Here is a 26395-nt window from a genome sequence, read left to right as displayed (position 1 = left end):
TTTCTGTTCAAATTAGGCCTTTTTTTCAAAATTTACACCAACATGTTATTTCTTCATATCATTTCCTCCACAAATAAACTCAAACGATGGAGAGGCTTCCCCATCAGAGGGAGCTCTTGTTACATCACATCTCATATTAGACACTTTTTTTTTTTTTAACACAAACTAAAGCAGTATTTGATAGATTCAAGTAATATTTGCCTTCAGGTTTTAAAAAGAAGCAGACCATGAAGTTGTATTATCATTTTATTCCAGTTTCATTTTCCCATTTACTCGCACAATAAAGTCAACGCAGTGATCCAAAGACAGTTAATGACAATGAATTAGTTGATATTCCCATTTGTTTGTATGTATTTGTCTTTAAAAACACACGCGCACGCACACACACACACACACACACACACACGCACGCACACGTCCAGCTGGGTTTGTATTACTCATCACCGTAGTGCATTAAGACATTCGCTACCCAGGTTAACTCTGCTCTCTCTCTCTCTCTCTCTTTTATTTTACATTTAAATATCAACAAACAAAACCAAATCTATTTACATGTATAATAAATCTTCCTGTTTCCAGTGAGTTCATATTAAACAAGATGAAGTGACAGCTGCGATTCACATGCTTCTCTTTGTGTCATTCACAAATCCGCAGAAGGCTCTGCTCTCAGTTTAAATGCCTAAATACCAACATAGACAGCTGCTCTGCGACCAAAAAACCTATTACTTACACTGAATGTTTTATGTGGGAACGCTATTGATGAACCTGTTTCTACATGGAGGAGCCTCTGAGAGGTACATACATAGAAAAAGCTTGTAGGAAGGATGTTTCCGTCTCTATGGCTGCGCGCATCAACACACTTCATTTAGGAGCAGCCTGTCGAGAGTGTGAACTTTCTCAAAGGCAAGAAGAAGAAACAGCTGGTTTTTTTCCCCATCACATTCCCACTCCTTTCCTTTATTGCCTTCGGTATTCCTTCAGTCTCAGCTTATACTTGTGCAGATGAGACAGTCTCTCTCGCACTCACACACACACACACACACACACACACACCCTACTCCTCTAATAAGGCAGATGACAGGTGAAGACACACACATACACATTCAGCATGAAGGTAATTCCTGGCTGCTGCTGCTGCTGCTGCTGCTCCAGTGAGTCTCATTCATTTTGACCTAAAATAGTAAAGAACCATCTAGAACGGCATATGCAGCTCTGTTACTTTCACGTGTGAGAAAGCGGGTTTTCCCCCGGCGTGATGAGTTGAAGGCTATTTCTGCATGCAGCATCACTCCCCCCCCCTTTTCCAACTCTAGTCTGTCTTGAAAAAAAAAGGGGGGGGGGGGGGGTCAGGGGAAGCGGTCCCTCGGGTGCAACTTCTAGTATTATTCCAGGGTTAACTTAGCACCATTAGGAAAAACCTCCACTTGGAGGATGAGGAGGAGGAAGAGGAGGCGTACTACTGAGTTCAAAGGTTGCACCTAAAAAGCAGGAAGGTCTGTAAAATCACTCATGCACGGAGGTGGAATGTAAGCACGGTGACTCTTCACATTTGTAGTCGCTAGTAAAATACATTGCTGTAGTCGTCTTATTACTATCACTTAAAGGACTGTCTAGGCAGTGCAGCAGAATAGAAATGAATACTGTACATACAACCTTCATTATGTCTTATTTACAAGGATAAAGATGAAGAAAAGTGCATTTATTGCGAGAGGTCGTTCACTACAATCAGGTTTTTTTTGTGTGTGTGTTTTTTTTTTTTAAATCTTCTTGATTTTGTCAGGAACATGAACAGCAAGCATTAAAAAAACAAAACAAAACAAAAAACAACAACAACACATACAGTCCCGCTCACAGGGAGGAACACCCAAGACCTTCCTGGCGTTACGGTTGTCATGACGACACAGCAGTGGTGCATTAACAAGCTCGTTGATGATGCCAGTAAAGATGAGAGCGATGATTATCGACACTGGTGACGCCGGGGGCCTTCAGTCGGCTATGAAGTGTACAAATGTAACTGGGAAGGCTCCTCTCCTCAGCGGAGCGCCCTCGATGTGGCCCAGCTGTGAAGAAGAAGAAGGAGAGGAGGGGGGGGGGAGAGAGAGAGAGAGAGAGAGAGAGAGAGAGAGAGAGAGAGAGAGAGAGAGAGAGAGAGAGAGAGAGAGAAATGAAGATTTTCACTCTGGTTGAAGCTGAATCACATTCACAGGACAGAAGCACAGCTACACACACACACACACACACACACACACACACACACACACACACACATCCATCTGTGTACCTACTCAGTGGATGTGTGTGTGGTTGCACACCATGGACTGACAAACTCTCCATCAAATATTCAAATTTGTAACTGCCGATTACTTTGTGGAGTAGAGAAATTGAAAGGAAGGGTATTACTAAAGACAGATTACACAATTTGTAAAAGTTATTTATCTCATGTAAATCTTCAAGGACTACATCGAAATGAGACTTTCTGACTTTAAAATCAATCTCATAGGGGGTCGATAGTGTTTGGTCACAATATGAAGACAGTCTGGACCTACCACAAGAGGCTACATCACCAAGGAAAGTACAACTAAAAAGTATCTAAAATGAAAATCCCAGGTTTTTACCTTGAGTGTTATGGAAGGTAATATTGAAAACCTTCCTTATTATCTCCACTTATGTCATTTTTAACATCTGCTACACCTGGAAACGAAAAAGCTAAGACATGTATCTGCTCCAACAGTATTTGTACAAACGCTAAAAGTCAAGCAACTCTGCTCAAAATAGAACAATAAGTAATGATACAACTGAAACTACAAACAACAAAACGCCCCTCCGCACTGTATTTTGCATCTCTATTGAAGTACTTCTACTGTGAGAACCTCAAATGAAATTAGCAGCTTTTTCTTATTTAATGACTTGTTTTGCAGCGGAGAGAGCAATTTCAGTGCCAACTAAAGCACCGCAGAGACGCTGGCTAGAGCCGACTCAGCCCCCCCAGCTGCGCTGTCTCCTCTGTGTGCTATCATTACCATATTTCAGACACACAAACTGGGGATGTGCAGGACGGAGAGGAGAGCAATGGGCCAGGACCTTGGGGGACTTTGGGTCCGTGAGGGGACAAGGAGCAAGTGAGGGGGGGGGTTTGACTAAATACGGTCATGGCTGCAGAGGTGGCTCGGAGGAAAACAAGTTGCAGCTGGTGGATGTTCACACAAGGGGCTCCACAGAGGAAGCAGCAGCAGCAGACGGAAAAAGAGGAGGAGGTGGAGGAGTGGGCGGGAGGATATTGTCCAGGATGAGGTCACGGCTCGTTGCTACGGCTACCATGGTTTCTGAGTGTGCAGATACTGACCCACCACTCTTGGTCCTCTTCTCCATCCACCACGATCACCTCGCCCTCAGAGAAGGTCAGCTCGTCGGGGTTGTCGGCAACACAGTTGTAAATGGCTTTCACTCGCTTCGGCCTCTGCTTCTGTGACGGCGGATGCGGTGCAGAGGAGAAAGGGACTGTTTAAGACTTTAACAAGATATTAAAAGATGAAAATAGCAGCAAGAGGAAGACGTAAACTACCACAGACTCATCCAGTGACAACATACAATTGGCTGCTGAGCTGCTGCAACCCTAAAATTTGAGATTTGGACATAACGATGTCTTTCAAGTGTGTTAAAAACTTGAAGACAGAGTTGAAGGAGCACAGGCGATGCTGTCACTTGAGAGAAAACTACAGAACGGTGAAAACCAGCAGCTCTCCGATGTGAACACCACCATCATGAACAAGCACTTTACAATCTTCTGAGACTGGGTGATAACAGGGGGAAAGAATGTAGGACTCACTGGGTAGGCCTTCCTCGGCATGGGGGCTGGAGGCAGAGATTGACCTGTGGAGTTCTGGGGGCATCCTGGCACTTCCTTAGCTGGAACAGGAAGAGGAAATGATATCACAACGACAACAAACCTTCCATAGAAGAAACGGGAGCAGACAGACAGTGAAACAACTGACTACAACTTTGTAATGATGCTGGAGAGTTAACGAACTTCCCTGGACGGACAAACTTCTTCATCTTTTTTTGTTTTTGGTTTACTCACCTGGTCGTTCGATAGATTCTGTGCGGTTTAGAGGTCCTCGAGAGAAACTTTTATCATTGCTGAAAAACAACAGAGGAAGGATTGAAAAGTGCTGGGAGACACACAGCCTTGAAGAAATAAACCGTGTTCCAGTGTGTGTGTGTGTGTGTGTGTGTGTGTCAGCTTCTACTGTGTAGTTAATGAAGCTGCACAGACCTGGACTCACTCTGCCGTGTATCTTTACAGCTGCAGTCATACGTGTGGTTTTTATTTTCTTACCCAGCAGGTGATTTGGGTGGAACGGCTCTTGACGCTGCAGGTCCCTGACCGGACTTAGCCTGGATGTTCAAAGCTTCCATCTTGGCCACAGTAGAGGGGCCCACACCTGAGACACACAGAAACTTTTCAAACACATTTCCAAAATATATATTTGCTTTGATTTGTTAACTGATTGAAAAATAAATGTGTACTAGGTTAGAATTAAAATTCAACTGGAAAACTGTATTGCAGCTCAAAAGATTCAGGGCAGATTCAATGAGCTGGCAGATTTGGGGTTATTATTAAAAAAACAAAACAAAACAAAACATTGTTCCCTTCATACAGTAAGATTTATTACACATTCATACATAAAACACTTAACATGCACTCTCTGGAAAGTTTTCATCCCCGTACCTCCGGTTGAGGTGAGTCTGATGGGGGGGACAGGAGGGTGCATGTTGGGGGGATCTGAGGACGACCTCTGACGTCCAACCAGGTCTAAAGGACCAGGCTTCCAGCTCGTGGATGCTGAGGACTGACTGCTCCCTCCAAGACCAGATAACTGGACTGAGAGAGAGAGAAGGAGGAAGAGAAGACTTATTAGAGAGAGGAGCAGAGGAAGAGAATGCACTCTCCCTGAATGAGTGTCCACTTTAAAAGTCAAACTGTTTCTCTTTGAGTGTAATCGAGAGCGACAGTTAATGGGGAGCGGGAATGCACAGAATGCAGAGGCTTGGGGCTGTGGTGAGGTGGGCAGCACAGCTGGTTGGTTGTCTTCTGCTCCTTGGCGGCGCTCCAGACGGCCACTAATGTTATTAAAGACTGACTGTAATGGAAGTGTCACAGTGCGGTTGGCCTGCCCAGCTATGATGAGGTTATTTAGCAGCACACAAACAGACTTTTATCCCTCAAGGTTTTCGGCTTCTTTCTTTCTCGCATTTCATCATTTTTAAGCTCGGTCCCTTTTTAGGAAATTGAATTGAGTGTCTAAAAAACAGATGGCGGACACCTGCTGCTGCTGCTGTAGGGAGTTAATTTGGATGAGAGCACTGAGCTGATCCGGGTCAACAACTTTCTGGACACAATCCGTCAATCTCCAATGTGACGGCTCCATGTCTTTGGTGTTGAGATGCCAAGTCATGTTGTCACCAAACGCAAAACATCAGAATCAGCTCTAACGTTGTACCTTTTGTCCAGTCTTCCTGCAGCTTACCCAGGTTCCTTGGAGGCAGCGGGGGAGCAGAGGTGGTGGCGGGCAGGCCTGGCTGGGGCGAGTTGGTGTTGAGGATGGTGCCATAGGTCTCGTTGTTGACCAGATTGGGCAGGTAGGCACGCTGCTTGTCTTTGGTGATACTGACGGCATCACGACCACCAGAACCCAGACCGCCTTGGTGGTGGGAGTTGCTACTGGGTGTGTAGCAGCTGACGGGACGCTCGTCTCGACGGTGAGGGCTGGGCTGAATAGGCAGCAGAGGTTCAGAGTGTCAGTATTGGTCAACAGTATCTGTTAGAGTCCAATCAGATCGAATCACTGCTTAGTCTGTATAAATGGATATTCAATAAAAGAGGACACAAGTCCATCATCACAAGTGAGGATGAACTCAGACATGTGTCAAGTCTGATATCCTTGGTCTTTTCTGTTTATTAAATCTTAACAACTTCTGAATAGTGAGATTCATTGAGAAGAACAGGCCTTCCTAAGTATCAGAAATTCTCCTGTCAGTAGACTTTACTTAATATTTTCTTTGAATTGTAAATACAACAACAATTAATTAAAAATAACTCATTACTTTTCTGGAAAGTTTTGTCAGTCATCACTTTGTAGAACATAAAACACTTGTTTCAGGCAACCAAAGCATGACTTCCTTACAAATATTGAAGATCAACAGTCAAGGCCCTTCTCTTACACTGACTGAGCCTCTCAGTTAGTCAAAAATACCAACCTAAATGGAAAATTAAACATAAATGTGGCACACAGCTATTCACATTCAGAAAGGTCTCCAGCACTCTGGGAGTTCTGCTGTATCACCATCAAGCAGTTCTTCACCTTTTCGTCAAGATCCTCATCGCTCTCATCCAAGTCTTCATGCTGCAGGCACCATTCATACTCCACGTGGACGTGGGCGTTGAATTTCCCAGCCAGTGCTTGATTCAACTACGCACACAAACAAACCTGCATAAATGTCTGACGGAAAGGTTGTATGAAGTGATGTGTTCAGAGAAAAAGCTCACCAGCTCTTCGCACTGGAGGTGTTTCAGCCTCCGAGCGATATCCAGCGGTGTCTCCCCGGACTCGTTGGCTGGATGGGAAAACAACAAAAACATGTCATCAGTGTTGTAGCAACATGCCACATGAACACAAACTCAACTTCCCACCCTTCGACTGTGACAAGAGAAAAGTGTAATTAAACTGTTTTCCCACACTGAACAACTCTCCACCTCCTCTATTATCTGGCTGTTTTGTTGACGTCAGGCTGCAGAGAGAGATTAGCATTGTGAGAAACAGTTGCACAAAACTCTGAGAACTCAAAGATTTGGTCCAAAAAAATGTGAGTGTGTGTGTGCGAGAGAGAAAATGCGTGAGACCATGGTTGCAGTGCTTGTACACAGATGATTCAATTAAACAGTACCGCAAATTCCTGCATTACTAATCTTCAGAACACATCAAAATGTGAAGTTATTGCAAAAGGAAGTACTTCTCGGGTGTATTCCTTACGAATGATGTGTTTTACAGTTGTTGGTTGAGGAGAGTTTTTATCTGCTGAAACCTCAAAACTGATGAAGGTTTTTCTGCCTGAATGATTGCTCAAAACTTTTATCTAGAAGTGCATTCTGAATTTTTTCTAATTTAAAACATTCAAGAAATTAGTGGCATTACATTCCAAAAAGCCAAAATATGGTCAGAGAGAGAGAATAATGAAAAAATAACTGATTTGAAAAGCTTAAAATTAGTTGACTAAGAATAAAACAGGCTGAAGTATTTTTTTAATAAAGTATAATAAAGTTTTGCTACGCAAGCTCTGCTGATGCAAATGCCACAATAAAGGACACAGTTAAATTAAGAACAGGAAGTGCTATACATGTGCTACATGATTAAAAATAATGAAACAGATGCTGTTTCAGACAGGGGGACAGAAAAAAGCAAGAACCTATTTTAACAGGCCCAAGAACGTGACCATTGATCAGGACCCTCAGCTAGCTTTACATCTCTTCTTGTTCTTCCTCTTCTTAGCTCTTAGCTTCTACCGTAAAACCTCCTGTACCGGTCTGTGCTGGGAATGTTGATCTATCTTCCAGTCGCTGAGAACAGCAGCGTGAGCGGGGGAGGGGAGAGGGGGGGTGTTCATGCCTGGTCAGTTCCGGTTACACACTAAAGAAACAGATATATGGAGGAGCACCGAGGGCAGGCACCTCTCCTCATTCACAAGCCGGTGGAGCATCACAAATGATACTGACACTGTTACTAGGCTAAAAACGTTGTCTAATGTTGGTTTAAAAAAATAAAATCAACTCCAATAATGTTATGAGTTGTTGCTGTTTTTTTTTTTGTTTTTAAAAACACAGTCAATAAATTTAGGAAGCTGCATTTATTTTCAAAGAAAATTAATCAGCATCTATGACTTTCAGGAATAAAAGTAGAATATTCTTCTCTGAAATCTAATCAAGTAGCAGAAAGTGGAATCCGGTGAGATATAAATGTATTCAACTAGTGAGAGATCGACAGAGTGCCTGGGGGGTGGGTTGGGGGGGGGGGGGGGTATGTTGGTACATTGTCTTACCGATATCTATGGAGGCCTTCCCCCGCAGCAGCAGCTTCAGACACTCACTGTTGTCAGTCAGACAGCAGTAGTGCAGAGCTGTGCTGCCTTTGGCTGTCTGCTTATCCAAGTTCAAGCTGCCAGCAGACACAGACAGACAAAATATATAAATAAAAACTCTCATGACACAAAATATAACTCCGATATTTCAGTGAGCATCAAATTCCCTCAAAAAATGTCCGTAACTGCCGCAATTTTAGAAAAAAATATGACAAAGTAGGCTAATGTCTAAATGTTATTGTGCAGGTGTTAAGTAATGTTTGAATTCAGCTTATGTGAAAATGAGTGGCGCCACTTAAACTGAACTTCATTAAACCCGGGGGACCTCATACCATTTCACATAGGAACGTTGGACAGGTGAATTGCCAGTTCTGGTGTGTGTTGGCTACTGATGTTGTTATGTCTGACAGCAGGTGTGTGTGTGTATTTTTGGGGGGTGGGTATCAAATTTTTTTTCCAACAGATGGACGGTCTATCTGTAAGTAAAAGAAAAAAAAGTGAAAGGGGGAAAGCAGCACCTGTTTTCTGCTTGTGTTTACCTGTTCTGAGTGAGAAAGTCGATGATGTGAAGAGAAGTTCTATCCACCAGTCTGACAGCCAGATGAAGCGCCGTCTCCCCTTGTTCCTGAGATTAAAAAAAAAGATGCAAGAAAAGAACATTTTTATTAAAACCCCCTGGGAACACGAGCTGTGAGCGATGTAAGGGGTGTATCAGCAGCCAGACGTCTGGTGGAGGAGATAGCGACAGAAAGTTTCAAAGTCACAGTTGATGGATTGTTATCATGTGTACTGACGTGTCCGTTGGCCAGAGGTATGGGCTCCATGAGGTCAACTCCCTCGGCATAGACCTGGATGAGGGAGAAGATGTCTCGAGCTTTCACGGCGTCGCACAGCGTGTGGAGGCGTGACGTGGCGTCAGGACACTTCTTCTTGGCGAAACGCTTCTCTGTGTACTTGGCGGTGATGAAGTCTTTCCTCGCCTGCCTGTGGTTAATGGTTCAGTTAGGCAGAACAAATAACGTGGATCATTTAATTAGTAACTAGTTGAATAGTTGCTGGTTCAAACAGTCCAATGAGAGAACACGAGGATCAATTACACATGATCAGTGAGTGCTATTATGTATATTAATGGTAAAAAGGAGAGTGTGAGCTTGCAAACACATGCTAGCTATAATTTAATGAAATCTCCCAGATAGTTAGGCCGGCTATTGGCCAGTTATACTGTTTAAACATCAATCGGCAATCGGTCAATATCAAACAACCTGATCAAATTCTTACTGTCAATTGCAAACAGTTTTCAATCAGCTTGATAACACCAGAGAAACTGTGAGACTGGGGAGGAAGAGTGTGGGTGAGAGAGGAGGAGATGGGGTGTGGAGGAGAGAAAGTGAAGGGGTGACTTACATGTCACTGGCAGGGTTGGGTTTCACCACATTTTCAGCACTTAAACACGCCTCCATGATTTCATTAAAGCCTGCATTCCCCACATTCTTGGCCAGCTGTGGAACACACACACACACACACACACACACACACACACACACACACACACACACACACACACACACACACACACACACACACACACACACACTAGTTATACACAATTTTCTACACCCTATACATTAATCTAAACGCTATAATTCACCTCACACCTCTGTCTGGACGGATGAAGTGAAGATCTGCGTGTGTGTGTGTGTGTGTGTGTGTGTGTGTGTGTGTGTGTGTGTGTGTCTTTATGAACTCCTCATCTGATGGCGGTTAGGACTCCTGGCGTCTTAACTCAGAGTAAAGCAATCGTGACTGCAGGCATTTAATCTCGATCGTCCCACAGGCGCTAAAGCTCTAAACCAAACAGTGATTAGAAAAACCAAACAAAAATCTAAGCTATTCTAAGTGTGGAGACGTCCAGAGGTCTCAGAGAAGAGAAGGAGGGAGCCAAGGGTGCTGTAACGCTCCTTTCTTCTCCCTGCTGTCACCTCATTTCCTCGGTCTCAGCCCGCCATCCTCACTCCCACCCCTCATTTCCTCTCATCTCCTCCAGTTTTTAGCCTGTCTAAGAATTCCTCGGGAGATATTGAGAGAAAATTCATACAATAGCTGAGAAAATAACAGGGGTTTGTGAAGTCAATCACGGACATAACGGATGCTGATTTACCAAGAGCTCTGAGGTGCTGAGTACATCCAGAGTGAGAGACTGGATCCTGGAGTAGTGGACTCCCAGCTCCCTGTGGATCCCGGAACATTCGATACAGGTGAGGATGCCCAGGTTGGTAGACAACCACGTCGGGTCTGAAACGGAAAAAAAAAAAAACGGGGGGGGGGAAGAGAGTGAATCAGAGGTAAGGAGAGTTCAACGACATGAATATGCGCGGCACACTGTCCTTGGGCAGACGGCAGTAAAGCTAAAGTAATTTGTGCAGCCCATGAGCCAACTTTGATGTGTCCTTGAGGAGAGCGGCTGTGGACTCAGGAGATTTAATGGTCGCCTGAAGGCTTTTTAGACTCATAGCGCACAATGTCAGAGGAAAGTGACCACGCTGAACCATAACAGTCCACTTTGAAGTCCATCCAACAGCACAATGGATGTGTAGCGCAGTGTATATCATAAACCTCTGCCAGAGGGAGCATCATTGGAGTTGAGAAAAATGACTCATGTGTATGAAAGAGAAGATGAGATCGAATATTTCCAAAATTAAAGTCTTGCTAAATTCATCTTGAGACTTTTTTTTTTCTAAGCAGCAAATGATTTTTGTTTATTTATTTTAGAGGCTTCAAATAATCCCTGTTGCTGACCTTCAATTTTTGAAGTGTTAATTTATTTTAAGATCTTTAAAAAAAAGTAGTTGGGCAGCTCGGGATGTAATGTTACACATATTCATACGGAACAATTCTTTATAAATGTCTTAGCGTTTGTGACATCCACGTACTTCATAAACACATGAGGTTTCAGGTCTGATTTTAAAACTAATGTTGATGTTGGGCAGAGCAGCAGCTGTTCACTGATCCCCAACAGCAGCAGTTTATGATCGGTTATGTAGGTGGCTGCACTTCAGCTGAATGTGAAGATCCCTTGTGCAAAGAGGAAACGTAGTGAACCTTGAGCCTCGTTGAAAAGCATAGTTCATTTACTAAATCCATTAAGGATAGTTATTTTATGTATTTTTTTATGGGAGAGAATGTGTTACTATACAGAAAGTGTCACTTGCGTTTTTTTACCCTGCTAAGAAATTTTTTTTAAAAACAAGACTAAAAAAAAAACAATCTGGGATTCTAATTAAGATGTAATGCTGTCATAGTCAAACTTGCGTTAACATGGCTGGCAGGAAGATGAAGTGATTTATCACTAGTATCAAGTCTGCACAAGTTGATTTTCACAACTTAGTCAAATGAAATAAAAAGTAAATGTCACTGTCAATCATTTCTCAGGAGAGGATTTCCCCACTTACTGGGTGCTCCACAGTCACAGCACACATCATTGCCTGTCATCCTCTTGACTTCTCCTAGGATTGCCTTGGTCAGCTCCTGCACGATATTGTTCTCGCCAACATGCTGGTCCCCTTTAAAGGCCTGGTTCAACGCCTCCTCCTTACTGTTCTGCAGAACTGAGATCCAGCTGAAAAGAGAGGAAGAGCCAAGAAAGGAGAGACGGCGAGAAAATGTGAGTCAGGGAAAAAAAAAGAACATGAGACTAATGAGAAAGAGGAAGAAAGGTAACAGGAAGAGAAGGCGAAGGACAGGATGACAGTCTCAAAAAAAGAGCGCAGCAGGAGAAGTGATACTGGGATTTATCGTCAGGAGGTGAAAACGAGGCTTGAGAGCGTCTGGCTGGGCAGAAGGTAGGAGCTGTTGGGAAACAGAAAGGAACAGGCACTTACATTTGACAATCCTGGTCGTCCTCGGCCTGGAAGTGATACGTTCGGTCATCTACAGCAATAAAGACAACAACAACAAAAAATGGAGTCCACAGGAAAGGTGAGTCAATTGTGAAAGTGGGAAAAGAAAGAGAAGAGGACGTTAATGAAAAGGTTGTGGAGATGAAGTCAAATTGATTTATTACAAACGAGCGTCCTGATTCCAAAATGCTATTAAACTGGCTTGTTGACATTTTCAATAAACAAAAATAAATCCAATTTTCTCAAAACACAAAAAGTAAATGCATTTCACGTTCAACTGAATGAGCAGATGCAACAGCATGGAAATTCATACAATGATATACATATGTGCTATTAAAATACATTAAATTAAAATTGTCACCAAATGATCAACACTACTGCAGTGCTCTTTACGTGCTGGAAGCAGCAGTCGCAGCAGATTCAGCGGCAGTATTCCGTATTCAACCTCAGGTTATTTAAAGTTCACATCACCCCGAGTGGCTCTGTACACCTCACTGAAGTATTCACAGCACAATTCTGTGTGACAGTAACTCCAGAGACACACAAGTTGAACTTACGGGATATGAGGTCGAAGCTCCTCTTCTCCTCTGGATTGTGTTTCACCTGACAGGTGAGCAGGTTGAGTTTCGCTGGTGGTCGGTTAGCCTGTGAGAAAAAACAAAAAACTAAACATAAATGCTGAAAATTGTTAAATTTCAACATATTAGACTGAGTCAAAACGAGGGTCTGATCTGCTATGGGATGAAACATGTCAGTGAGACGAGGTGATGGAGCTAAATCGTAATATAAGAACAATTTGAGTGAGAGGGCTGAGGCAGCGATGTGAGGAGAATATCAATGTGTGAACTTTCAGGCTCACTAGTGAGAAATTCAGTGAACGGATGCTGATAATAACCAGCGGGGCAACCAGGAGTCACTGACACTGTGCTGACTTTAACATGTATTTGCACCTGCATGTCTTACAATCCACGCACGCATGCACGCGCACACACACACACACACACACACACACACACACACACACACCCTCCACTCTGACTCAAGGTGCGGCTCACTTACAGTGCCGTGTGAGATGGTGAGATATCCATTCTTTGCTGTGCACTTTCTCTTCTGCCAAACTTTTCGCAACCTGCAGGCACATTTGTTAAGATGTCACATACACAGTGGCACAAAGTAGACACGTCTGTCAAAATATTGAAAATGATCTCACACAACAAGTGGGATTCTTCTGTATCATGCGTGAGTTAGAGCACACAGGCTAAGCAGCTGAGTTGGTTACCATCTTCGCTGAGCTTTTCTTGAACTCAGTTATTTCAAAAACTCACCCGTCACTCTTCTTGTAAAGGTAGCCACTCCTCTCAGTGCCGTGCTCTTTGTTGCCCTGGGGCTGGTGCAGGCTGTAGGTGGTGCTCTGCCGCACTTGGGAATCCTGGGAAAACACACAATCCCACAATCACACACACAAAACAAGCGAAAGCAGCACAGGTGTGCTTAATGGCTTTGCACTAATTCTCTTTAAGATTTCAATGCAGGTATTAACAATAACAGGGTGATTACAGCTGTTAGCCTGAACGCTTTCATAGCCATTAAGAGAAGCTTTTACACTTCTAAAATGAGGGTTTGCATAAGCAGATGCCCAAACGCTCATTAACATTCAAGCACGAAAAACGGTTTTAAACAGAAAACTATCCCATTACGATCACAAGAAAAGTCACAGTTTCTGTTTGTTAAAATAGACAGGCCAGATATTCAGGTTTGACTGCATTGTGACGAGAACTCCCTCAGGGAAAAACAAAACCAAAAAAAAAAAAAAAAATAGAAAAGAAAACGGAGGTGTCATTTCCTGCCAGGAAACACTGAGGATGAGTTGTGAAGGCCAGCACTGACGCCGCTTTACTGATTTTTATTGATGTTTGCTCTTATCAGCAGACACACGCAGCCAACAGGATAATCTAGGAGGAACAGGACTGTAGCTTTTTTTCCTCATTAAAAAAGATGAATCAAAGAAGTACAACTGAAAACAAGAAGAAGTCCTGAAATAACTGTGACGTTTTATTTGGATCAAACACATGGATTACCTGTTGCAACCATAGAAAATAAACACACACAAAAATGAAAACTGCAATAACACAATAAAAACAGGATGCAAAAAAAAAAAAAAAAAGATTTTTTTTTTCCCCTCAAGGAATTAACTTACTCTCCTGGACTTGTGTCACAAAAGACGAAGGCAGAGGAAGAGAGAAGAAAACAGTCTTCAGGTGAGTATCTATATTTAAAAGAGGTGCACAGGGCTGGGGTCCCTTTGAATTGAGTTCAGTACATTCAGGTGAAGAATAACAATAAAGACAAAACAGGAGAATTTTTGGAAGGGTTTCAGGATTTTTTTTTTAGGATTTAGTTTTAAATCTGCTCTTGAATCATTTGGACAACGATGGTGTGGACCCAAACCCTGAGTGAGTACGAGCATTATGGACAATGAATGCGTGTAAGACTGTGGCGAGTGTGAGTCAAGGATCAGGACAGCTAATCAAATTTGGTTTTAATGGATGTTTATGGAAATAAACGGAATGAAAATGGGAAATTTGACATCTAAATGTTCAGTGTGTGTGCGTGTTACCTCCTTCTGCTCCACCTGTAGCGACGTCTTGAGGACGTCTCGTAACTGAGTCAGCTGCTTTCTCTCCTCATCCTGTACCTGCTTTATCTGGTGTACACAAAAGATTTAGAGAAAAAGAAAGGAGGAACATATTTGATTAATATCAGCGTCACTTGAGGTAAGAAAAACATGCCGGTTGAGTTGTTCTCACCGTGTGCAGATCTGTGGCCAGTTTCTCTATTGAAGGCTTCAGGTTGTCCACAGCTTTGAGGCCATCCTGAAAGAAACTGAGCCAGAAGCAGGTGATTTATCCAGGTTTCTCGGGTTCACTCGAAAAACCACGTCAACGTAAATTAGGATTTGTGTGTCTTACTTGCACTGTGCGTGAAAGTACTTGATGAGGTTCTGCAGCAGGTCAACCCCCTTCTTGATTTTGATCTCGTTGACTTTTAGGAGATACTGTGAACATATTGAATACAGACGCAGGTAAGGAAAGTTATAATCTGAAACACACTAAAAAAAAATACTTTAAAAAGTTACTAAACAAATCTTTTTTTCTTTTTTTAAGAATTCACACCCAGTCTGAAATATTTGACCTTTACCCAAGTTCAGCAAAAATGACATTTGGTAGCATTGTATTACGTATTTGTACTTCTACTCATTATTGGCACCATCGATCAACTCCGAGTGTTTTCTTAACACAAGAATTTAAGTTTCAAGATTTGTGTACATATTTCACATGATTAAACTGCCTCTTTTCTTCAAGATTTATTTCTTTGCCAAACAAACAGATCTGACTATTAGTCAAACGTACCTCACACATCTGCAGCTGGAAGAATCTCCGTTCCTTCTCCATCTCTTCAGCAATTTCTGCCCCGCTAATCTCCGTCCTGATCATCCCGTGCTGCCTCGCGTGCTCCTTCTTCTCCTTCTCTATCTTGGTGCTGCCAAGAAGTGACATCACAACAGTCAAATAACACCCCTACACTCAGCAGGTGACAGCACCGCAAACACACAGAGTTGGCTATTGTGTAAAATTGGCCCCAACGCTGCCCTGCAAATAATGGTGTAGCCTGGTTGGTCCCACCAAATTCATAGTGAACTTCTCCAACTTATATGGTCAGATATGACAGTATTCAAATTTACAAGATAAAATTGATTCACTGGTCAGTAAAGTGACTCTTTATCCATAATTAAAAATATCTCCATATGACAAGATGGCGACGACACAAACGTCTTCTGATGGCATGTTTTCACAGCCTCCATCAGTTTTATGAACTTGTCATGGCTAATCTCTGCACATAGGCTGCAAAATTAATCATATAAAAAAAAAATCAATAAAAATATAGCCAAGCGCGATACGCAAACTACCGGAGCTGTGATTATTGTATGATGGTGAGATGAGACAAACCTACATATAAAAGAATGCTGGCGCTACAGAGATGAGCATCTAGAGATGTAAAGGAATTCTGCTTTGCTTGGTGAAGAGTCTTACACCCCAGCGGGAAAAAAACAGTCTCATGAAAAATGACCATTCCCACTGGAATGAGAATATTGACAAAATCTGTCAGGTAAAATAATAGGTTAATTTCTTGTTGCGTGTCATCAGAACATCAGATGCAACCGGATCATTCCGCTCACGGATATTTCAGGAGTCGGTCTGAATTACTCCTTTAGCTTGTTGGAAATAGTCACCTTTGTATTTTTTGTAGTTCCAAGTGTGACTGTTTACATGTAACTGGTGGCATTAAGTTAGCTTTAATGTATTAAAAAGGACAGAGTTAGAGCCATAGGGGCCATAAACCAAATGACATGTTATTCATTTTGTGTAGCATGCTAGCTAGAACCCTTTCAACACACCATGTTGCTCAAGAAAAAGTATTAAGTGCTGATTTTACACAAAGACCTTCAGTGCTGCGTCCAGCCGTCTCCCACAGGCAATCAGTAAGACGTACCACACAAAGAGAGGGAGGCACCATTCCATGCAGCAGGGCATTCTTTTCCATATGCTGCTTTTCAGACAGCATATCCGCTACAAAAAGGATGCAGCAGTTTGTTCTCAGAGAGACGGGAACAGCATATCGTATCGGTGGAGGAAGGGCAGGTTTGAAAATGGAAAAAAGGTCTCCTTAATATGTGTGTAGATCAACTTCACTATGTGATTTTCAGCTCTCCGTCTCCCTGACCAGTATACAGGTGCAGCATTTAAAAAAAGAAGTGGTGAGCGTGAGCTGGTATTTGTAACATAAAAATTCAAACTTCTCCTCCACTGACCTGTTACTCCCTTCATTAGTATGATTCATGATGTCACATCAGTTTGAAGGAGGTGAAAAAGCACAAGGTGTTTCAAATGCACACCATGCACTTATCTAGGTTTGACACCAGTTAGCCATGACTTATGGCTCAAAACTAAATCTGGTATTTTGTCAAAGGCTATGTTCATAAAAGGTGGCCGTACACAACACTGTACATACTGTCTTAGTCAGAAAACAAGAGGCCAGCAGCCTTTACTTTTAGTCATAAACTGGCCATTTGTATGGAGGCCCAATTCTGCCAGTAAAAAGGTAAGAAAAAAAACCTTGACAATGTAAGTTGTTGTGAGGTAAAATAATTTGGAGATGAAATGTCTAATTTATGAGAACATTTTTCTTTAAAAAAAAGCCCTACCTCTAAGATAAACACTTTAAAATACTACATAAACATCATAAGCAATAAAAAGTCATAATTATAAGAGAAAGATTTCAAAACTACAAGCTTAAAAGTCTCAATTAAGAGATCAAAAGTCATAATTATGTGGTAAAAAAAACTTGTGGGAAATTATTAAGTCATCACCTTGGCTTCACCATGTAAATATAAGTACCCTGAATAAGATAACAATCGCAGTTATAACTGTATAAACATCTTTATCATACTATCATGACCTTTCATCTCATAATTACAATTTAAGATGAGAATATTTTACTGTCATGGCCACATTTTTGTATTTTTAATACTTTTACTGTCAGAAACGTGCTGACAGTAAAAATGTCAAACTGCTGACTGCTGGCCTTAGTCAGCACATGAATTGTTGGCTCGGACAGTATTACAGCATCATCAGGGCTGCGACTAATGGGGAGACACATGTTAGCCATGCTGTTTGGCTGCTAGCCAAACTGATGACGAGGGCTGGGAATGCATTCACTTATCAGTCCTGTCAGATCAGGAAGTGTTACACCGATGATGTAGTACCAATTCAGAGAAAACTGTCGGATTTTAGTCCTTCAATTGAACCTCCAAACACTTCCTGAATGAACAGCATTTCAAAGTGACATGATCCCCTACATTGGAGATGCAAATTTTGGAAAACAGAGACTTCACACAACATTTTTTTTGGGCAGCAAAAAAAAAAAAAAAAAAAGCTTCAAAACCAAATAAACTGAATCTGAATCATATATGTTGTGAGAGTAGACAGTAGAGAGGTTTTATCACTGAGAAAGCAGAACACCAGTATATGTTGAGGGTGTTTGGAAGATTTCCCCCTTCAGGCAGAAAACTGGACTCTATTGATGGAGGCTAATCATAGAGCCAAATCATGAGAATAAGGCGGGACGGAGAAGAACAGTCACAGAGCACCTGGGTGAACTCTTGACATCAGTACAACGTGTGTACTGTCTAAGTGAAACGGTTTGGAGAGAGGATGTATTACCCTTTCAGTAAAGAATGTCCTTTGCAGCTTGTAAAATATATGACAGTGCCATAAAATGATGTTTTTGGGTTTTGTTGCATGCACAATCACAATGGTGTGTCCGTAGAAATGGCTTCTCAGTGTGAGCAGGGGGATCATTGATATGATTATGTGATTATGGCTATGCTGATGATAGTCGGGGCGTGGAGGGGGAGAGTGGTTAGTCAAGACAGACAAGACAAAACTGCACATTTCAATTTGATATACACATCTGGCCACAATCAGCAAAAAGAAGCCTATTTTGAAAAAGGCAGAACTGATGAATTCGTTCTAATTATGACTCAACATGAGGTTCGAATGACGACTAACACAGTTTAGCCAATAAAGTGAAATGTCAAGGTTTAAATGTCTGCTTTTATAAATATAAATATATATATCAAACAGCTGCTGATGAATACATAGAATAGCACATAAATAAATTAAGTGCCTTACACTTTAGTTTCGTAGTCCTTCCACGCTTTGTCAAAAGGTTTTTTCAGATCCTGAAAAAAAAAAAAACACAAAAAAGAAAAAGTCAGATTGCAACAACATTCAGGAAATATTCACGGTATAATGGTTCCATTATAGCAAAAATCAGGATGGTTGGCCAATCATTTACTGATCTGCGATGAAGTTGTGAACCAAAAGGGATATAACCATTGTACTCAAATATAAGTACACAGATTCTTGAGAGGAATGCTTTCCCTTTCTCACTCAATAATTACTGTGCATGTTCTAGGTGTGTGTTTCTTCCCTGTGTGACTCAGCCTCCTTGTCCTCCTCCTCCGCTTCCTTCCAGGTACCGAGCAGCTGCGCACAGCTGTTTCGGCAGGGAGGACCTGGACCAGGTTATGGTGGAAAACTCTGATTGCGTTGGGCTTTTGGAACTTAATTCCTCTGGTCACACCGACAACAGGCTACACTGATTTTTCATTGTCATGGGTGTGCTTTCTGCAGCTGCGTGCAAGCACAAGGCTTGATTAAACAACATCCCTACCACTGCTGCGCTGATTAAACAATGATTAGGAACTACAAAAGCAGAAACACAACTCAGTGGAGTTAATTGTTGCTTGAAATCTGCAAGTAAGCAACAACAACAAATCAGAGACTTATGTAGTTCTGTAAAACTATCCCATTTGTAATTGAATGCCAAAAATACTGGAAGATACTACTGAATAATGGGGCCGAAATGAGGGTTTTTATTTTAAACCCATAAACATGTAATCAGCATTTCAATCTAGCTTTTACAGCTACATGTTTCTGTCCAAAAAATGTGAAAAGAAAGCGTGTGCCAGTTAGACATCTTATGGCATAGGGTGGCATTAGAGGACTGAGACTCCACTGTTGACCTCTACTTCAGATTAGAGTCTGGTTCAATGGGCCATGTCAAGGAGAACTCAGCTGATCATTCAGACAACTGGAGAGCAGAAACTATCAGAATGAAGAGAGCATCCTAAAATACCATGAGAAAAGAAACAGAAAAACAAAGTTAAAGAAGAATCCTATGAAGGGAACAGCAAAAGAGAGACCTATCGGAACCTGCGAACAGACACTACCATGAATTAACTGCAAATCAAAAGACAGAGAGAAGAGGCTGTACGTGGAAGGCAAAGTCAAAACCCAAAAGAGGAGAGAATGGTAACAATGGCTAAAAATACCACACTGGCATCGCTGGGCAGTGAAGGGCGGGGCAAAATAAGGCCAAGACGAGAGGGCAAAACACTCCCACTGGGAGACGTGAGCTCTTAGCACCCTGGTTCCCCTTCTGGCTGAATGGAGAGGACGGAAGAGGAATGTCATGCCCTTGACAACAGCCTCTGTTCACAGACTAATCACCTCTTCCCACCTACACAAGCATGAATAATAGCAGCACGGTCCGTAGAGGATGGGCTACAAGCAGAGGACACATTTTGTCATATCTATGAAAGAGTCTTCCTCCTACAACTGTCAGTAACATGTTTAGTGGTAGATTGTGCCACTGTGGACATTCTTAAAGCAAATTTCACTCATTCCGTGTTTTCTCACTCTACAGATATCAAGTCCTCAAGATTCTTTTGAATTTATTGGCACACCTTTAAAAAGGTATGGGTTTTCACTACTTTATCATTGTGGCCAGAATAACTCACAATATTGATGTTACTGCAATATCTAAATTTTGACATACAGATGTTTTCACTGGGATTTAATATGGAGTCTCACATCTGTCTTCCATGATGATACAGCAACTAAAACTGACACTTTTCCTGAGGGCCCACATCTGTTGGGATTAGTCTGGTGCTAACATTATTCTGAGTATTGCTTTGGTCCTGGTTTGGTTGGCCACAAACTAACTGCAAATTCACATCAGATGAATTTGGGTGTAGGCAGACATCTAAGAGACATAAAACCTTGGATGCATTAAAAAGCTTCTTGTAATTTAATCTTCAAACTGCCCTTTTTAAATCTCTGTTTCATCAACTTTTTAAACTACTCACGCTGCTGTGCTGATATTAGTTTTGCTGTGTGCAAACTAATGAGAAAAACCTGCACTCAGGGATCTGCTCTAATCTAATATCTCTAACAGTAAATATGAGGGGGTGGTGCTGGTGTTCACAACCCGCTGAACCACAATGGGACGGCATTAACACCAGAGATCCTGCTCCTCGCACTTCTTACTTATGCAAACACGGTGGATCCTACAGCATCCATCCTGACTGAATAACGATGAGCTGGTACGACTGGTGTGTTAGAAACACACGACCTACTCGCTGGTCAATAAGCGGAGCGTGCGAGGTTCCGCTACAGGCATGACATCATGCGGGTGTCCACTCTGAAAATCCCCTGTTAGCAGAACCATCTTGTGGACTCAGCGCTTTCCTTTTTCCACTGACTTACAGAGTGTGTGCGTTTGTTTATCTTTAGCAAGAACACTGGTGGATCTTCCAGGGACTCGTCGCTGGTCATATCTGCGAGTGCTGCACATGCTGAGCTGTGTCCTGTCAGATAAAAACCGTCTCAAATGCACTGCGGCTTTCCTGTGTGCTTCACTTCACTAAGGACTGAAAATTAAAAAGGCAGCAAAAGTGAACACGACAAGGTCATTTTTGATTTTTTTTTTTTACACATGAAATTCCAATTTGCCCTGTGTGGTGAAGTGTCCATAGAGGTAGATGAGGCAGAAAATGGTTGGTTTTTAGCTGAGTAACAGCATAATAGGTTGCTAGCCCTCTAATCACAGAACCATTAGCAGCTGCTCCTCTGTGGGATAGTTCAGCTCACTTATCGCCAAAGGCAGCACAGGACAATTATTAAACTAGCTTTAGCGGCAACCACAAACACTCCTGGGCTAAATTAAATGAAGAAACTCTTAAAGCTGCCACAACGGATGAGAGAATTGGCGCTATGCTACGCATTTTAAATCAAAATGTTCTTGTTTTGTTAGCTGTTTCTTACTATTTCCTTTTCTCCGTCTTCCATCCATCCATTTTCTACCACTTATCCTATTAAGGGTTGCTGGTGGGGGGGGGGGGGGGGGGGGGGGCTGGGTTCTATCCCAACAGCGTTCAGGCAAGAGCCGAGGTACAACTTGGACGGGTCGCCAATCCATCGCAGGGCCAACACATATAGACAGACAACCATTCACTCTCACAGACACACCAACGGTCACTTTACAGTATCAATCAGCCTCGTCCCCTCTTGATGTCTCTGGACTGTGGGAGGATGCCAGAGTACTCGGAGAGAACACAAAGAAAGATCACGTGCCTGAGCCGTGGCTCAAACCCGGAACCTTCTTGCAGTGAGGCGACAGTGCTAACCACTGCACCACTGTGCTGCCTTCTCTCCATCTTCTTTTGTGATTTCAATCCATCTTGTCATCCTTTTTTATGACATCCATATCATTACTTCATCTTTGGTTTCCCTGCAGTCTAAACAGCCTGTCATGCAAGTCTGGACATTTTCCTGCTTCCCTTCTCTACTGTCAGGTACTTTCCTTGGGAGAGGACAGGAGTGAAGAGGTAGGATAATGACAGGGGACAAAGAAGATGGATGAGACTTTAACAGGCCTGGGGCTGTTGAGGTGAGCAACTAGCTGGAAGGGAAGTGAAGCCGCCGACAAAGACGAGATAATCTGTCATTTCATTTTGCTTTGACACAGACAGGGTTCATTTCCAGGGTTTACTGGCATTACAACAGTGATGACGTTCGTGACTGTGTGTGGTACGACTTAAAACCACTTTCAGAGACACAAATCAGATTTAAGACCAGTTAATTGGGGACGGCATGTAGAATTGGGGACAAAAGCCATGTTCCCAATTTGGTAAAATTCTGATTTTTGGGTCAGTGGTTAAGGTTAGACTTAGGGAAGTAGTAGTTTTAGTAAGTCTCCAGGAAATGAATGCATGTGTGTGTGTGTGTGTGTGTGTGTGTTGCAAGGTATAAAACGATCAGCAGCTCATTAGCCCCATGTCAGTGGGGTAATGACAATCATCCCAGGGCTAATGAGCAATAAGTGGGTAAGCATTACAGATGTGACTAGCTGCCATTGCTGAGAGAACCCGTGAGCAACAGAGCGAAAGGAGGCAGGGGGGAGAGAAAGCTAAGAACAAAAAAAAGACAGAATGAAAGAAAAAAGAAAAACAGGATCTGAAAGAAAACATTACACTTGAGACACACAAAGAAACAAGAAAAGAGGAAGGCTAAACGCGGAAAACAGGTCAAGCCGTGTGGCTAAGGGTCATGAGGACAACTGGCTAAGGGTCATGAGGACAACTGGTGTTTCTATAGTAACCAGCCTCATTAGAGTGCTGCCTTAATCGCATCATACCTCAATAGCAACAACAGCCAATCATGTGCCTTGAGAGTGAAGGGTCACAGGCCAGCCTGGACAGGGACGAGTGCTGATTGCATTACAGAGCTGCCCAAACTATTAAGGGAGTCTGTCTGGGTTTAGTCTGGTTGGTGGACAGACCCACATGAAAGACTCGCTTTCTAACTAATGGAACTCACTTTTCTGCACTGATGGAAACGTGAACTGCTGAACACTGAAAGATTCGGCCCATTTGCTCAGTGGATTTCGGTAAGGTCACTGATGACTCAGCGCCCCTATTCATATGAACTCCTCTGCTGTGGTATTAAGCGAGGCAAGATCGTGTGGTTTCGTTGACTTACCCCCTTGACTCCTTTAAGGTCCCCTTTCAGCAGGCTGTCCAGAGGAAAGGTGATGATGTTGTTCATGTTTTGGAACTGGAGAGGAGAGAGACAGGTGAGATGTAATCCTTTTAACTCCATGCATGCTTTTTCTGCCCCCCCCCCCCCCCCCCCCAAAAAAGCATGCATGGACTTGAGACAATGTCTTGTGCTGCAATTTGAAATACCCCACCTGTAATTTGCACCATCTTTTAATCTACTGAAAGCAAAAGCGTTTTCACCTGATTAAGAGTGAAAATGCAGGGTGATTCACGATCAGAAAGGCAGTGAGTCTGTGTGCAACGCCGTGCATGAAGTCAGAGCTCGTTAAAGCTTTTTAGAGATTACATCTCCACATCCAGGTCTGGCTGAGGCAGCTCATATTTCTTTAATATAAGGTGTTGAGATAATGCTAATAAAAAATCTCAAGCTTCTGGTTCAACTGTGAGCTGATACAATGTCCACAAACAGAGACAGACATCACATGATCGTGTCAAATTTTTCTAATAAAGCTTTAGACTCTGTACAGAATGTGCTGCTAGTAGAGAGGGATCAGGCTGAATTAGATCCAGCAGATATTTGGTGTTGGAGAGGCCATGAAAAACTAGAACTACCTCCTGAGGGCTTTAAGTTTCAGTTGCACTCATTCTGTGTTTGATGTATGTGTGTTTTAGAGAACACACACAGTGACTCTAGGGGAAAGAGACAATTAGGGACGGGATGGAAATCTTTCTTTGTCTCAGAGGACTTATAACCCCTCCCAACTCCATCCATTCTTCTGAGCAGCACATTCACACACGCATGACAGAGTAGACTCACCAGGTTTTTAAAGAGTGCAGTGAGCTCCTTAGTGAAGACGGAGAACTTGAGGAAAGCTGAACCTAAATCAGGATCATCTCTGTACACGCAGTTCTCTCCAAACTTCTCCAGGGCTTGTGTGTACTGCTCCTCGTTCTCCACGTGGGCTGCAAAACACACACAAAACAGGTCACTGGGAATCTAGCCAAGGTAGATGGTTACAAGTCAAACATCTATCTCTGGATATCAATAATGCATGGTAGCCTTTCAATGATCCACTCAACTGACTGTTCAGTCCTTCAATTACAGGTCAGGGTTTTCACAAGGATGTTGGTAAGCACACAAAACTGTTTGTCTCCACCTTTGTGAAATTCCAAAAAGTATTTCTAAATGTCCATTATTTTATAAAACCAACACACATGATGATGTTGTGATTACAGCAGTTGTATATATACTTAACCTGTTTAATACTATTTTCATTCTCTTGGTATATATGATAAATAGACAAATAAGACAAATTATGAAATATATGATAAATAGACAAATAAGACAAATTATGAAATATATGATAAATAGACAAGACAAATTATGAAATATATGATAAATAGACAAATAAGACAAATTATGAAATATATGATAGATAGATAGATAGATAGATAGATAGATATGGATATATAGATAGATAGATAGATAGATATGGATATATATAGATAGATAGATAGATAGATATGGATATATATAGATAGATATATACACATATATTTTAACTTGTCTATTTTTCTTATTTAAGTTTCCTTGCACTATTTTCTGTCTTTCATCCCCCATGCTGCTGTAACAGAATTTCTAGAGTATGGGATGAATGAAGTTTATCTTATCTTTCAAAAGCCACACATTATAGCACCGTTTTTCATGTGAGGTTACTTGTTTAAATAAGAGAAGATGGACAAAAAAGAGAAAACTTCAAGACAAACATGGAGGAGAAAAGACTCCCATAAATAAATCATCTCAATCTAGTCACCAGTGAGTTAAACCCTTAAACTAATGTGAGCATTTCTCGCTGTTTGTCTGAAGACCACCTAATCTGCCACAAGACTAGGCCTAGATGATTCCACTTAATAAACGTCATGCCAGACTAAGCAGCTGATAACAGCTACTGCCATTGGGACAGCAGTGGAGCGAGGGATGGTGCGCAGGGGACAGTTGCTATGACGACACTCAATGAGAAACATGAAGGGGGGGTAGGGTGAGGTGGTTGTGGGTGGGCATGAGGAAGGTACTACACCAAGGTACAAGAGAGAAGTGTAGTCTAAATGTGCGAATGTCTGCACTAAAACACACCTGTAGCCACAGCATGACTCAACCTTATGGCCAGCACACACGCACACATGCTGGTACATGTGCGCACACATGCTGGTAAATGTGCGCACACAAATATAGAACCAGGGCAATCAGACAGTGCTCACAGATGTGGCCGGATGGAACCAGATAAGCTCACGTCTCAGGCTGCAGAGGTACTCAGCATGTTATTAAAACAAGAACGCCGAAAGGATGTGAGTCACTCCATGCAGCCCACATAAGACAAACTTCATTTAAGCCTCAAATTATCAACTGATGCAACAGGTGAGCTAATAGCATCAGCCACTTGTGCAAACAGCACTTTTCAGAGGACCCATAATGCATATCAATATTTTTTGTGAGATATTTCATGTTTGAAGTGCATAATAATATTTGCCTAAAGTTTTAGACAAAAACATGAATGAGTCAAGCCCGTTACAAACTTTCTATTTCTTTTATTTTATTTCTCCTCTTTAAAACAGTTCATCATCTGCTCCAGGCCTAGCTCACCAACCAAGTACGAGGATTCTGCCCTTCAAGCTTCATTCTCCAATCAAAGGGGAGCAGGCTTTTAGAAGTGGGGAACACTTTAAAGACAATATATATATATATATCATTTTTAACATACAGAAGCAGTTTCTGCTTCGTTCTAGTGGTACACTCACTGACTTGTGCTGAACAGCATGACTCCTCTTTCACTCCTCTGCTGAGCTCCGTGCATCTGTTACTATGTAACATGCTCCTGCTAGCTTCTTTTTGGGGGCAGAAGAA

General features: G+C 42.2%; 1 protein-coding gene across 2 annotated transcripts in view; it reads right to left on the bottom strand.

Annotated features, from left to right (window-relative positions):
• Nucleotides 1-231: 231 nt before the first annotated feature.
• asap2a (ArfGAP with SH3 domain, ankyrin repeat and PH domain 2a) overlaps nucleotides 232-26395 on the bottom strand; it is a 47995-nt gene continuing 21831 nt past the window's right edge. The window contains exons 3-29 of one of the 2 annotated variants that reach the window (XR_015109712.1): nucleotides 24311-24456; nucleotides 23474-23548; nucleotides 18779-18828; nucleotides 15437-15566; nucleotides 14996-15081; nucleotides 14834-14909; nucleotides 14644-14730; nucleotides 13352-13455; nucleotides 13086-13155; nucleotides 12584-12671; nucleotides 12009-12057; nucleotides 11580-11746; nucleotides 10289-10422; nucleotides 9535-9629; nucleotides 8925-9114; nucleotides 8670-8755; nucleotides 8092-8207; nucleotides 6545-6612; nucleotides 6360-6467; nucleotides 5526-5769; nucleotides 4727-4879; nucleotides 4334-4439; nucleotides 4076-4134; nucleotides 3824-3903; nucleotides 3341-3460; nucleotides 2613-2688; nucleotides 232-2057 (exon numbers count right to left, since the gene is read on the bottom strand). Coding sequence is in view for 1 of the 2 variants with exons in the window: in XM_086182170.1 (XP_086038296.1) it covers nucleotides 1983-2057; nucleotides 3341-3460; nucleotides 3824-3903; nucleotides 4076-4134; nucleotides 4334-4439; nucleotides 4727-4879; nucleotides 5526-5769; nucleotides 6360-6467; nucleotides 6545-6612; nucleotides 8092-8207; nucleotides 8670-8755; nucleotides 8925-9114; nucleotides 9535-9629; nucleotides 10289-10422; nucleotides 11580-11746; nucleotides 12009-12057; nucleotides 12584-12671; nucleotides 13086-13155; nucleotides 13352-13455; nucleotides 14644-14730; nucleotides 14834-14909; nucleotides 14996-15081; nucleotides 15437-15566; nucleotides 18779-18828; nucleotides 23474-23548; nucleotides 24311-24456 (2762 nt within the window). In the remaining variant the exon portion in view is untranslated. The remainder of the gene's footprint in view (nucleotides 2058-2612; nucleotides 2689-3340; nucleotides 3461-3823; nucleotides 3904-4075; nucleotides 4135-4333; nucleotides 4440-4726; nucleotides 4880-5525; nucleotides 5770-6359; nucleotides 6468-6544; nucleotides 6613-8091; nucleotides 8208-8669; nucleotides 8756-8924; nucleotides 9115-9534; nucleotides 9630-10288; nucleotides 10423-11579; nucleotides 11747-12008; nucleotides 12058-12583; nucleotides 12672-13085; nucleotides 13156-13351; nucleotides 13456-14643; nucleotides 14731-14833; nucleotides 14910-14995; nucleotides 15082-15436; nucleotides 15567-18778; nucleotides 18829-23473; nucleotides 23549-24310; nucleotides 24457-26395) is intronic. The other variant, XM_086182170.1, reaches the window with a different exon arrangement.

Source organism: Aulostomus chinensis, chromosome 17 (genome assembly GCF_037954235.1).
Source record: "Aulostomus chinensis isolate RoL2024-O1b breed Wild chromosome 17, RoL_Achi_v1.0, whole genome shotgun sequence".
NCBI classification, from domain to species: Eukaryota; Metazoa; Chordata; class Actinopteri; order Syngnathiformes; family Aulostomidae; genus Aulostomus; species Aulostomus chinensis.
The sequence above is the reverse complement of the archived record's forward strand: the minus strand, read 5'-3'. Positions and strand labels throughout refer to the sequence as shown.